Genomic DNA, 14,875 nt, shown 5'->3' with positions numbered 1-14,875 from the left:
AAAATTCTTTAAAAAAGGTATGTACATTTTTAAAGACATAATGCTAATACTATTTAATACACTGATATAGTGTAAACAGAACTTTTATATGCACTGGGAAAACAAAAAATTCATTTGACTCGCTTTATTGTGGTAGTCTGGAACCAAACCTACAGTATCTCTGAAGTGCCTATACCATGCTCACAGACTGGGAGAATGTCATTAAAATGTCAACACTACCCAAAGAAATCTATAGATTTAATGCAATATGTATCAAAATAACAGTGGCATTCTTCACAGAGACTAGAATAAATAATCCTAAAATTTGTATGAACCGCAAAATATGCCAAATAGCCAAAGCAACGATAAGAAGAATAAACCTGGAGGTATCATGGTCCCTGAAGTTCAAAGCTATAGTAATAAACACAGTATGGTACTAGCACAAGAACAGACATAGAGATCGGTAAGAATAGAGTCCAGAAATAAACCCACACTTTTTTTTTTTTTTAAAGATTTTATTTATTTATTTGACAGGCAGAGATCACAGAGAAGCAGGCAGAGAGAGAGCAGGAAGCAGGCTCCCTGCTGAGCAGAGAGCCGATGCGGGGCTCGATCCCAGAACGCTGGGATCATGACCTGAGCTGAAGGCAGAGGCTTTAACCCACTGAGCCACCCAGGCGCCCCTAAACCCACGCTTTTAAGGTTAATTAGTCTTTGACAAAAGGGGCAGGAATATACAATGGGGAAAAAAGTCTCCTCCATAAACACTGTTGGGAAAACTGGACAGCTACATTCAAAACGGTGAAACTGGACCGTTTTCTTACATCATGAACAAAAATAAACTCAAAATTGACTAAAGATTTAAATATAAGACCAGAAACCATAAATCTCCTAGAAGAAAACACAGGCAGTAAGCTCTTAGACACTGGCTTGAGCAGTGATTTTTTTTTGGCTCTATGTCCTCAGGCAAGGGGAACAAAAGCAAAAATAAACCAATGGACTATCAAACTAAAAAGCTTCTGCGCAGCGAAGAAAACCATCAACAAAATGAATGGAAGAAGGCGTTTGCAAGTGATACATAACCAATAAGGGGTTATATCCAAAACATATAAAGAACTCACAACTCCATGCCAAAAAACAAACAATCCAACCAACTAAAAAACGAGCAGAGGTTGTGAACAGACATTTCTCCAAAGAATACATACAGATGACGAAGGGACACAAGATGCTGAACGTCACTAATGATCAGAGAAAAGCATTCAAAACCACAATGAAATATCACCTCAGAGATGTCAGAATGGTTAGCATCAAAAAGGTAAGAGGTAACAGGTGAGGATGTGGAGAAAAAGGAACCCTCAGGTACTGTTGGTGGGAATGCAAAATGGTGCAGCCACTGTGGAAAACAGTATGGAAGTTCCTCAAAAAATTAAAACTAGAGGGGTGCCTGGGTGGCTCAGTTGTTATGCATCTGCCTTTGGCTCAAGTCATGATCCCGGGGTCCTGGGATCGAGCCCCAGTCGAGCCCTGCATCAGGCTCCCTGTTCAGCAGAAAGCCTGCTTCTCCCTCTATCACTTCCCCGGGTTATGTTCCCTCTCTAGCTGTTTCTCCCTGTCAAATAAACAAATAAAATCTTTAAAAAGAAAATTAAAAAATAGAACCACCATACAATCCAGTAATTCCACTTCTAGGTATTTGTATGAAGAAAGCAAAAACATTAATTTGAAAAAATTCATCAACCTCTATCTTTACAACAACGTTATTAACAGTAGCCAAAATACAGAAGGAACCTAAGTGTCCATCGACAGATGAATGGAAGAAGAAGATGTAGTATACATAACTCAGCCATTAAAAAAAATGAAATCAAGTCATTTGCAACAAGATGAATAGATCTAGAGGGTATCACACTATGTGAACTAAGTAAGACAGAAAAAGACCATACAATTTCACTTATATGTGGAATCTAAAAACAAAACAACCAAAACAGAAACAGACTCACAGACACAGAAAACAATATGGTGGTTGCCAAGGGTGGGGAGGTGCAGGTGGGGAATGGAGGGAAAGGCAAAATAAGGGAAGGGAATTAAATGACACAAACTTCAAGTTATGAAGTAAATAAGACATGGCAATATAATGTATAGCATAAAGAATACAGTTAATAATACATAACAACTTTGTACGGCAACCAACAGTAGCTAGATTTATACTGGTGATCACTTTGCAATGTATATAATAAGCATTGTATGACTATGCTGTACACCTAAAACTAATAATATATATCAATTACACTTCAATTAAAAATATAGTAACAAAATAAAATGATTTCACTCCAAAAAGCATAAAGGATAAACTGGTCCTCAGGGAGTATTAAATAATCTAATTTAACTGTATTGTTATAAACAATATAGGACCCTAGCTTATATTCAAAATAATCTGAAGTCTAACAGGCATTATCAATTGTGTCTGGGGACACGTTTTATTTGCAGTAATTTTTTTTAAAGATTTTATTTATTTATTTGACACAGAGAGAGAGAGAGATTACAAGTAGGCAAAGAGACAGGAAGAGAGAGAAGGCGAAGCAAGCTCCCCGCTGAGCAGAGAACCCAATGCGGGGCTCGATCCCAGGACTCTGAGATCATGACCAGGGCCGAAGGCAAAGGCTTAACCCACTGAACCACCCAGGTGCCCCTGAAGTAATTTTGGTATATAAATATTTCATATTTCATTTCTTGTTAACTGGTATACAAAATATCCACCATTTCCTATTATGCTCTCATATTCTCATATTCCTATTAGCTCTTATTTCCACATAAAAGAACAGCCTCGGGCAACATATGAACAATTGATAAGAGAACTTTAACTTAGGGCTCCTGGGTGGCTCAGTGGGTTAAGCCTCTGCCTTCAGCTTAGGTCATGGTCTCAGGGTCCTGGGATCGAGCCCCACATCAGGCTGCCTGCTCAGCGCGGTGCCTGCTTCCCCCTCCCTCTCTGCCTGCCTCTCTGCCTGCTTGTGACCTCTATCTGTCAAATAAATAAATAAAATCTTAAAAAAAAAAATCACAAATTATGTAGCCAAAATAGCCTTATAGCTATTAAAGAAATTGAATTAGTTAGGGATGCTGGGCGACTCAACCAGTTACGTGTTTGACTTTGGCTCAGGTCATGATCTCAGGGTCTTGGGTTCAAGCCCTGCGTTGGGCTCCATGCTTAGCGGGGAGAGTCTGCTTGTCCCTCTTCCTCTCCCTTTACCCCTCCCCCTGCTTGTGCTCTCTGTCAAATAAATAAGTAAAATCTTTAAAAAAAAATAAATTAGTTAAAATTTTTCCATGAAGAAAACTCAAGGGTCAAATCTTTCACTGGTGAATTCTGCCAAATATTTGAGGAAGGAATCATACCAGCTTTACACAAAGTCTTACTGAAACCTGAAAAGGAAACATTTCCTGACTTAGTCTATGTGGCAAGCATTATTCTAATTAAAAATTGGATTGTCTGGGGTTTTTTTGCTACTGAGTTGTAGGAGTTCTTTGTATATTTTAGATATTAACCTCTTACCTAATACATGGTTTTTACAAATATTTTCTCCCATTCCTTAGGTGATGGTTTCCTTTGCTGTGCAAAAGTTTCTAAGTTTGCTGTAGTCCCACATGTTGATTTTTGCTTTTTGTTTGTTTTGTTTTGAATTGCTGTTGGCTATGTCTGTGCCCCAAGTATAAATCCAAGGTCTTCTTAGGTTTCCTGAATCCATGCCTTTCCCTGGGCATGTGTGGTGGCTTTATGATTCCCCCTGCATATGTGGTTGCTTTTGAATGACCTCATTTTTAATCTGGCTCCCAAAAGAGAAAGAAAAATGAAAGGTGGGGGGGCCAAAAAGGCACAGCACCTTAAATCCCCTGCAAGTCACTTTGGCCACAGGGGTGAGGGCTTGTAATCAGAGCACATATCCCTAATATCTGATGGACAAGGTCTTTTTTTTCCCCTACTCTGGCTCCCATAAACCATGTGTAGGCTGCTCCAGGAATAAGTGCACAGCTGCCTGCTTTGGGGCTGGAGGTAGAAGATGGGTAGCGGCTGCTGTGCTCAGAGCTAACTGATCAAAATTAACTGCAATTTACTATCCATGCTTCCCTGGAAACTGAAGGCCTTCAACAGATTCCAGAGTTCCAAAAGCAGTTACACTACACAGACTTTGTCACTGCAGTTGTTATCCAGGTGGGGAGATAGATTTCTGGTGCTTCCTACTCTGCTACTGTCCCAGAATCCTCTGGTCACTTGACTAACAAAGGTACCAAGTGAATTTAAGGAGGAAAGGATAACCTTTTCAACAAATGTTGCTGGAGCTATTGGACAATCGCATGCAAAAAAAATCCTCAAATTTTATCTCACATCACATATAAAATTAACTGGAAAGGGGTCATAAATCTGAATGTTAACAGTTAAAAATACGAAACTTCTGGAGGAAATTACAGACAAAAATCATCATGACCTTGGGTTTGGCAGATTTCTTACATAAAATACAAAAAAAGATAAACTACAAAAGAAAAAACTTCACTTAACATTAAAAACTTTTGCTAATAAAATGAAAAAAATTAAAAAAATAAAAAAAAACAAGCCAGACTAGGAGAAAACTTTTGCTGAATGTATACTAGAGAGAAGACCTGTATCTAGAATAAAGGCTTCTTATAACTCAACAATAATAAGACAATCCCAGTTTTTAATGCATAAAGTATTTAAAGGACATTTCACTAAAGAAGACATACTGATGGCAAATAAGCACCTGATAAGATGCCTAACGTTACTAGTTATTAGGGAAATGAAAATTATAACCACAATGAGATACCATAACACACATACTAGAATGTGACCGACATACCAAGTATTAGTGAAAATATGGAGCAACTGGAACTTTAATAACTGGTGGGAATGGAAAGTAATAACTCCGGAAAAAACAGTTTGGCAGTTACTTAAAAAGTTAAACATGAACCTACCTTATAATCTAGATATTCCACTCCTTCCATACCTCCCCAAGAGAAATGTGAGCATTTCTGTCTACATCAGACTCATAGAAAAACATTCACATCTTCTGTGATAGCTAAAATCTGAATACATACTGAAAGTCAGTTAATAGGTGGGCAAATAAACGGTGGTATATCCACACAAAGAGATACGACTCAGTGTTAAAAAGGAATGAACTAGGGGCGCGTGGGTGGCTCAGCCGGTTAAGCGTCTGATTCTCGATTTCGGCTTAGGTCAGGATCTCAGGATTGGGAGACTGAGCCCCATATTGGGCTCCATGCTGGGCATGGAGCCTGCTTAAGATTCTCTCGTTCCCTCTACCCCCCCCCCCCCCCCCGCAAAAAAGGAATGAGAACTCGAAATTATACCAGAAGCAGCTACGCAAAGATGTATGTAATGTAGAATTCAATTTAAAAACAATTCCAGGAGGGGCACCTGGGTGGCTCAGTGGGTTAAAGCCTCTGCTTTCGGCTCAGGTCGTGATCCCAGGGTCCTGGGATCGAGCCCCGCATCGGGCTCTCTACTCAGCGGGGAGCCTGCTTCCTCCTCTCTCTCTGCCTGCCTCTCTGCCTACTTGGGATCTCTGTCTGTCAAGTAAATAAATAAAATCTTAAAAAAAAAAAAAAAAGGAATTCCAAGAAATGCAAACTAATTTACAGTGAGAGAGAGCCAATCAGTGGTTGCCTGGGGACAGGTGGGGATGAGAAGAGGATGAGAAGGGCAAGAGAAAGCATTCAGGGTAATGGATATGTTTATTAACTTAATTATGCTGATGGCCCCTTGGGGATACATATATGTATTTTTTAAAGCAGAACATTATTATATTTGAATACACAACTTCTATACAATCAAAAAGTAAAACATCAAAAAAAAAAAAAGTAAAACATCACAGTGAATTGGTGATGAGAACACGTGGTATTTCATGTGCAATGCATGGCAAATGGTTAACATCCTTAGTCATAAATGATCTTTTAGAAACCAGTAAAAAACGCAAAAACACAAATATTCTGAGGAAAATGAAATAACAAGTGACCAGTAAGGTTTAAGAACATATGAAGATGACTGAACTGAACAGTAAGAGAAGAAAAGCAATTTTTTTGTAATACCACACTGTCATAGATTAAGACATTGAAATGTAATGTTTGTACTGTTCAAGAAAACAGAAGTTTTATAAACACTGGGAGACAAGATTGATGATGACAATCCATGCCATTTGGGGAAAATTTCTACTTTTGACTCCAAATATAAATTTTGGATACACTTACTTCCAGTAAGGTGGAAATACTAGGACTATTTCAACAAATTAGGCAGAGAAATTAAAAATAATTTATATATAAAGCATGTGAGTGCCTAGAAAATTTGTATCTAATATACGGGTCCAAAAGACTACTAGCATAACAATTTGTTCATTAATATGGGGGCACATATATATCAAAATTTATCAAACACTATACTTTAAGCAGGTGTAACTTACCATAAATCAATTATACCTCTGTAAAGCTTATGAAAACCCTGACAAATCAGATTGTAGAAGTTTAAGTAAAACAACAAGGAACTAAGAAAAGATACAATTAGAAGATAACCACTAGAACAAAAACAGAACAAATATTTCTAAATAAAAGATATTTATACACAACAAAGCAACCTTTAAAACCAGCAACAGAACAAGTGTTAGTGATGTAGAATTTCTATGAGTGTGTTGGGGGGAGGGTGTGCACACGGACAGAAACACTTCAAGGGGGTCCACCCGGCCAAAGCTATTTTAATAATAGTAAAATATTCTTTGCCTTTTTAAAAATTCTAATCCTGAGTATACACGAGGGTTTTCCTGGAGCAGTAAGATATGCATCACAGATTAAATGCAGAAAATTATGAGAATCCAGCTGGATTCTACCTGGTTCTGGCTAGATTCTGGTATCTATTGTTGCATATAACAAAGCCGAATATTAAAAAGATCTGTGAAACTGTAAAACCATACTCCTCACTATTTTTGTCTGTTTGTAAATAAATATTCTCATTTAAAATATTGTTTGCTAACGTATACTGGGCTTTTCATGATTTTTAAATAAAGTAATAAATGAACAAAGTATTTTTTAAATTTTCGTTTTAATTTTCTAGCAGGGCACACAGTCATAGATAAAACCCACATAAAGAAGAACCCTTGGGGATCCTCAGTGCTAGAGAAATACTACTGTCAATCAATCATCACTGGACTCCCCAGAGAGCTCCCTCCGTCAAGACGCAGCCCTGTCAAAGGGCTGGCCGAACGGTCTAACGGAGGGATCTTCAGGCCACACTGGTGCTCTTGACCTGTGCTCTGCAAGCTGCTAAACTACTCCTGGTTCGTAACAAGCTAAGAGAAAGTAAACCTTTAAAAACACTTACAGCAATTTTACACTGCCAAACAACCAAGCACATGATCAATGGATTTTTATTTTGTAGGTCTCTGTGGTTTTTTCCCCTCCATTTTCCTAGTTGTCATTTTATTGTATTTTACAAAAGTGCTGGTTTGCAACAGTCTGGAAATGTTTAAAAGCAATCCTTCACCACATATACATTGTGTACATTCTCAATATACACTGAGAAACACTAAACTAGATGCCTTCTAATTAAATAGCAGTAGTGATGATTTTTTAAAATTCTTTATTTAAATTCACTTTAATTAACATATAGTGTATTAGTTTCAGAGGTGGAATTCAGTGATTCATCAGTTCTACTGAACGCCCAGGGCTCATTACTTCAAGAGCCCTCCTTCATGCCTGTCACCAGTTACTCCATCCCCTGACAACCTCCCCTCCAGCAACCCTCAGTTTGTTTCCTAGAGTTAAGAGTCTCTTACAGTTTGTGTCTCTCTCTGATTTTGTCTGATTTTATCTTTCCTTCCCTTCCCTAATGTTCATCTGCTTTGTTTCTTAAATTTCAAAGCAAGTGGGATGATTAAGCAAAATATTATCAATAGATATTATTTCTATATGATTAGTAACAGTCAAGAGAGCTTCCCCTATGTATACTGCTTCTAATGTAAATATCAAAGCAACAGTCCTTAAAATGGAAATAAATAATGATAAAGAAGATCATACATACCCTCTTCAGTGAAGAATTTTTCTATGGGTCCCACAAACTGATTGATATCATTAAGTTCATCTTGGCTAACTTCTGGAAACGGGAAAACTTCTTTCTAAAAATGATAAACATTTACTGAAAATTTAATTTTTAGAAACTTCCCATCATGGTAACATCCATCAGAAGGGGAGAAAACAGATACTACACTTGCTATTAGCCAAAGGGCCCAGAAGCACAAGGGGAGGAAAGAGTTGCTGGATTCCGTATCTGGCAGGCCGGGCAGTACTCTCTAACAGAAGTAGAGCGCAAATCGTGGAACAGGAATTGTGCATACCAAAAGACATCTTCTGCCCAATTCAAGCAGACTTCTGGCTTTTGCTCCGCTTTCCCTATCACTAACAAGTTAGGCAGAGTGTCCCGTGAAACAAAGAGCCCTAACATTTCAAAGACCTGGGCTCTGTTCCCTGATTTGCAGCCTGCTAACTGGGTGGCCTCAGCCAAAGCCCCTCCCCTCTCCACGCTTCCACTGCCCCTCAGGTAAATATTTATATAACATGCAGGTAAATATTTACTCAAGGGCATGGGGAGGATTGTGAAAGGCAACAAGAGGGAAAGCTCTCTACTGAAATGTAAAATTCTACGCTGGTTATTTTGAGTTCGAAGATGCCATGCCCACGAGAATACAAGGCAGTGACCTGGCCACCCATCTTGCCAGCTGTTGCCCGGCTATGCACTCCAGCCTCCGTCCCTCCTGTTCTGAGGACATCTACTCGCAGGAGGGTCACTGCAGGACACCCAGCTGTTGGGCCACATCAACCTGGATTCAACTCCAGCTCCACCACTTACATGTGTGGCCTGGCCCTTCTCAAGGTCAGCTTCTCTTCTGTTACACTTGACCCCTCAGAAGGGGAGGCTCAGAAGAGATAAGGTGTGTCCTGGAATATGAAGGAGCTGTAATAACTTGTATAAGGCACTGGTCTGCTTTTGTTTTTGCCTCGCAAGCCTGGAAAACAGCTGAGCTTCAAGTCTGTCTCAAACTGTCAATGGCCAGTGTTTCTGGCTGACCCAGGATTCTCACTGGGCCATCACTATATATTGCCTTAAACTACTATCTATTGTATGTTGTGTCCTTAGCTCCCCTGGCTTTCTGGGTTCCTGCCACCCCTGCGCTGCCAGCACAGCACGAGGACCTAGATGAGTACTTGAATTTGTTCTCATTAACAGCTGAAAGAGGATGTCCCAGGCCACAGGCTGCCAGCCCCCAGGAGTCCTGCCTCTTCTCATGGCACTTCCCACCGAGTGTTCAAGAAAGGTCTTCAAAACAGAGGGGTCCCCAGTGTTCCCCCTCTAGCTTCTTGTGTATCTAATCAGCCACTGAAGCCTGTCCACTCTAAAAACATGCCCCCAAGTTCTGGACCCAGGACCAACGACTACAGGCTTGGGGTGGGTCCCTAGCCGAAAAGAGCCAGCAGACTAAAAGGAATTCCTTCCTCCAGGCCATCCCTGACCCTGCCCTCAAGATGGTCTAGATGGAAACTAGGTGGAGTCTTTCATCACTCACATCCTCTCAGAACAAAGCTGTCTGCTTAGCTGAACACATGGAGGCTCAACCCAGACCCTTCCTAGGCTCACTGGTTCCTATGGGCTTGTGCAATAGGTGGTGTTAGAGGAAGATGATTCCGTTCTGATACCAGTGACCACACGAGATGAGAAAAGAGAACAAACAGCCTGGGAGCTAGTTGGCCCTCACCTACAACCAAAGGATAACTGCTACAGGAAGAGAGATCTCAAGTGCATATAAGAACAATATTCATAATCCCAGTGGGGTGCCTCATGGGTGCTGGGCTTGATATCTAGCAGCAGTTTTTAAAGTTTTTGAAGCAGTGGAACCAGTTTCTCAAATAAGTCTACTATGGAAACCAAATATGTAAAAGAGATAAAAGCCAAGCTGCTCAGGTTGAGGATGCGGGTGGGGAGCTCACCCAAATGCCTCCCATTCAACTCCCCCCCTGGTCCCTGCAGTAACCCCTGGGACGTTTCCAGGAATAGCAACGGTCCAACCAAGGGTGGCATGGACAGCTACAGGCCTAGAGGACCTCGACAGCTTCTATTTATTTATTCTCTTTATAGCATCTCAAATGCCATGCTCCGGCTTAAATCCCAGTAATGCTGTGAGATGATGTCAGCTTAAATCAGGGCAGTAGCATGGGAGGGGCTTAAAAGTTGTCAGATTTTAAATATATCCCACAGGTAGAGGAAAACAGGATTTGCTGTTGGCTTAGACGTGGATTATGAGAGTAAGAGGCATCCAAGGGGATTCCAGGTGTTTGGCCCAAGTAAGTGAACAACAGAGCCACCCTACCATCTCAGATAAAGATGACGATAAAGATGAGCGAGGGGAGGAGCAAGACTGGGTGGCCACACCAGGAACTCAAGTTTCAGATATGCTAAATCTGAGGTGCCTGTTAGACATCTAAGTGGAACTTTTGGGTAAAAAGGTAGACATCAAGAGCCTGGAGTTCAGGGGAGAAATCTGGTCTGGAGAAATGTATTAAAGTCGTCAGGATTCTGATATTTAAAGTCACAGACTAAACTAGATTAAAGGAGGAGTTGTGCATAAAAAGAGAGGTCTACAGGGGCACCTGGGGAGCTCAGTGGGTTAAGCCTCTGCCTTAAGCTCAGGTCATGATCTCAGGTTCCTGGGATCAAGCCCCGAATCGGGCTCTCTGCTCAGCAGGGAGCCTGCCTGCCCCCCAACCCCCCTCCCCTCTGCCTGCCTCTCTGCCCACTTGTGATCTCTGCCTGTCAAATAAATAAATAAAGTCTTTAAAAAAAAAAAAAAAAGAGGTCTACAGACTGAGCCTCAGAAAACCCCAATTTTGAAAAACAGACCCATATATACAGAGAACTAATGGGTGTGAGAGGAGGTAGGATGGGGAAAATGGGTGAAGACGAGTGGGAGGTACAGCCTTCCAGGGAGGAAAGGTACAGCACAGGGAATCTAGTCAATGGTCCTACAGTAGTGTTGTATGGTGACAGGCGGCAGCTACACTTATAATAAGCGTAATAAGTACAGATTTGTCAAATCACTATGTTGTATACCTACAGCTAATGTAACATTGTGTGTTAACTATACTTCAATTAAAAAAAAAGAAAAAAGATTCAACTGAAACTTAACACTTTAACACTGCATGTTACTATAGTGGAAATTAAAAAAAAAAAAAAAGTCAGGGGCTGGAGAGTATAATGCTAAGTGAAATAGGCCAGTCAGAAAAGACAAATACCATATGATTTCACTCATACACAGAATACAAGAAACAAAACAAATGAGCAGAGAGGAAAAAAGAGAGAGAGAAACTAAGAGATTCTTTTTAAAGATTTTAGTTATTTAAGAGACAGAGGGAGCCAGAGAAAAAGAGAGCAGAGAAGGACAGTGAAAGGGAGTAGACTCCCTGCTGAGCAGGGAGCCCACAGAGGGGCTCTATCCCGGGACCCTTGGGATCATGACCTGAGCCAAAGGAAGATATTTAATCAACTGAGCCACCCAGGCGCCCAAAGAAAGACGCTCTTTTTTTTTTTTTTTTTTTAATTCAAAGATTTTATTTGTCAGAGAAAGAGAAAAAGGCACAAACGGGAGCAGCAGGCTCCTTGAGCGAGGAGCCTGATGTGTGACTCAATCCCAGAACGCTGGAGATCATCACCTGAGCCAAAGGCAGCTGCTTAATGGACTGAACCATCCAGGTGTCCCAAGAAGAGAGAATCTTAACTAAAGAGAACAGATGGTTGCCAGAGCATTGGTGGGTCAAGGGATGCGTCATATAGGTGAAGGAGAATTAGAGTACGCTTACACAATAAGCACTGAGTAATGATTAGAATTGTTTAATCACTATATTGTATACCTCAAACTAATATAACACTGTATGCTAACTACACTGGAATTAAAAATTTAAAAACAGGGGCGCCTGGGTGGCTCAGTGGGTTAAAGCCTTTGCCTTTGGCTCAGATCATGATCCCAGGGTCCTGGGATTGAGCCCCGTATCGGACTCTCTGCTCAGTGGGGAGCCTGCTTCCTCCTCTCTCTCTGCTGCCTCTCTGCCTACTTGTGATCTCTGTCAAATAAATAAAATCTTTAAAAAAAATTTTTTTTAATTTAAAAACAATTAAAAAACAAAAAAAGAAAATTCCTAACTCTGAATGGGCTAGTCAGAAAGACTGGCCAATGTTTAGAAGTTAAGGAGCTAAAAAGAACCAGCATAGGAAACTGAGACGGATCAGCCAATGAAGTCAATAGAAAAGCCAGGAGAGAATGGTTTTTTAGAAGCCAGGAATGATGAACTGTGTCAAGGAAGAGGAGAAGAGACCACTAGATTTGACAACATGGAAGTCACTAACTGACCTCACAAAAGAGCAGTTTTAGCAGACTGTTAAGGACAGAAGCTCCAATGGTTTGAGTTCGGGATGCAGCAGGGAGGGTACAATCACTGATGTAGATTAGATAGGAGAGAATTACTGGATCAATGCCCCTGAGTAGGTGAGGAGGCATGGGTTCTAGTGATGAGGTTGGTTTGCTAAGAGTAGATAGATACCCTACTCGTATTATCCATAGTAATCGACTGTAGACCCTATGGGTGTACCTGTGGGGAGGAGGGATAAATGCGGTGGTGGAGGTTACCCCACTGCACGTACTTTCTCAGTAAAACAAGAAGCAAAGTTGACAGGTGAGTGAGGATGGAGGAGGTGGTGCAAGAAGCCTGGAGAAAGAGAAGCATGAAAGATTTGTGGTCTTTTCACCAATGTGCTGGAAGGCATGATGGACATCCCAGGACAGAGTGGACCAGTAGCCCCAGGTTCTGGGAAGAATGGTTTCTCAAACGTTAACAACTGGCTTTGCACTTCCCAGCGGGGCAAACCCCACTCTGAGTTTCAACTTCTGCACCTGTACTGCCTGACCGATTAGAGGAACAGTCTTTAAAAAAAAACAAAACAAAACAGAGAAAAACTCCTTAAACAATACAGTACCAGCCAATATTCCAGCCTACCTCAAAGCATTTTACACACATTTTTTTTCCTTTGCTTTGCACAGCACTTTTAAGAGAGGGCAAGTACTACTTTCACTATTTTATAGATTAGCACACTCAAGCACAGGAAAGTGAAGTGACTAATTCAAGATCACAAGACTACTAAGTGGTGAAACTGGCAAACATTACCTATTCTGCTGCCTCTTGCATCTACACAGCACCTGACGGTTTTATTTATTTATTTTTATTTTTTATTTTTAGAGAGTTTTTTTTTTTTTTAATTTATTTGACAGACAGAGATCACAAGTAGGCAGAGACAGGCAGAGAGAGAGAAGGAAAGCAGGCTCCCTGCTGAGCAGAGAGCCCGATGTAGGGCTCTAGGGCTCGATCCCAGGACTCTGGGATCATGACCTGAGCTGAAAGCAGAGGCTTTAACCCACTGAGCCACCCAGGTGCCCCCACCTGACGGTTTTAAAAAGCATTTCCGCCCATTACAAATCTCATTTTACAACACATCTGTGAGGCAATACATGTTAACTAGTTCCATTTTAAGGTTGAAAGAACTGAGGCTGAAAGTCGCACAACTAAGGTCAAATCTATTAACAAGAGTGCTTGATATTAATGAGTGCTTGATAACGCAGCTGTTAACTAATGAGTAACAGCTAGGTTACTGTTGGGTTATACCACCTATGGAAGGGACCGGGTGTGGAAGGGACCTTGGAGCCAGCCTGCAGAGGCAGGGTGAGGCGCTGGAACTCAAGCCGTGAAAGCTAAGGAGCCGCTGGAAACGGACACAAGAGCACCACGGTCACAGTCTGAGCTGTTTAGTAAACACAGAGGAAGCCCCGCACATTTCCAAGGCAAAATGCTGAGCTAAGAGTTGCTCAGTGACCACCTCGCCTAGGGTTTCCCAAACTGACCTAATTGAATTAGCTGTCAGAACTGTAGACTGATTCTCAGGGGCCCGTAGTCTGGATTCTTCCCTTTACCTTGAAAGATTCAGGTAGGACTCGGGAACTTGGGAGTTTTAGCACACCGCCGCCTGGCGGGCGTACGTATCAGCCAGGTGTGGGGACTCTCACTTTGACCTCTTTCCTGCCAAAGGGCAAAGAGCGGAAGGCAAGAGAGTAAGGGGCGGCCAGGGCTCGGCATTACCTTCTCGATTTTGCCCAGGAAGAGCTCCTTGGCGAAAGCTCGGCTCGGCGGACTGGTGCGCAGCAGGCGCCGGCTCGTGGCGAAAGCCACCAGAGCCCGGGAGGCGCGCACCACTACCGCCCTGCGCGAGACGAGGACAGAGACAGCCATGCTGCCTGACGTGATCCACGCCAACTACGCGCCCGCAAGTCTTTCTTAACGCCTCAGTCACGTGCACCCTGCAGGCGCCGCGGGATGACGCCACTGGCCTGAGCCACGCCCCTGGTCGGCATTTGCGACACCCCGTCGCCTTTGCACTTGAGCCGCTTCCCATGAGGGGGAGGTCCCAGGGGCGGGACCGACGCCATGTTGGCAGCCTCTTGCTGGGCTGTTAGTGGCAACGGGAAAGCCTTTGATATGAAGTGCTTGAGTGGTTGCGTCACCACCACCCCCCAAACTTCTTGACCCGGGGCAGACCCAGCGCGGCCCAGCTGTCTCCCTTGCTTCCCTGTCGCCAGTTGGGGCGACGAGGACGCGGCAAATCTAAAGGAAATGGGAGAGGGATTCTCAATATTGGTTCCCTGTGGAGGGGAACTCAGTATGTGTAATGTGGCGGTTTTTTTTTTTTTAGGATGTTATTCATTTATTTGACAGAAAACCTACAAGCAGG

The 14,875-nt window shown here is 42.1% G+C and overlaps 1 protein-coding gene across 1 annotated transcript in view; it reads right to left on the bottom strand.

Annotated features, from left to right (window-relative positions):
• Positions 1-14,389, bottom strand: part of LOC111159027 (acyl-CoA dehydrogenase family member 9) — a 42,311-nt gene extending 27,922 nt beyond the window's left edge. The window contains exons 1-2 of the mRNA XM_022521384.1: positions 14,227-14,389; positions 8,075-8,168 (exon numbers count right to left, since the gene is read on the bottom strand). Coding sequence (XP_022377092.1) covers positions 8,075-8,168; positions 14,227-14,376 — 244 coding nt within the window. The 5' untranslated portion in view covers positions 14,377-14,389. The remainder of the gene's footprint in view (positions 1-8,074; positions 8,169-14,226) is intronic.
• Between the last annotated feature and the right edge of the window lie 486 nt (positions 14,390-14,875).

The sequence above is a fragment of the Enhydra lutris genome, unplaced genomic scaffold (genome assembly GCF_002288905.1).
Source record: "Enhydra lutris kenyoni isolate GAN:26980312 unplaced genomic scaffold, ASM228890v2 scaffoldscaffold66, whole genome shotgun sequence".
NCBI classification, from domain to species: Eukaryota; Metazoa; Chordata; class Mammalia; order Carnivora; family Mustelidae; genus Enhydra; species Enhydra lutris.
Note: the sequence above shows the minus strand (reverse complement) of the source record. Positions and strands in the feature narration are given on the sequence as shown.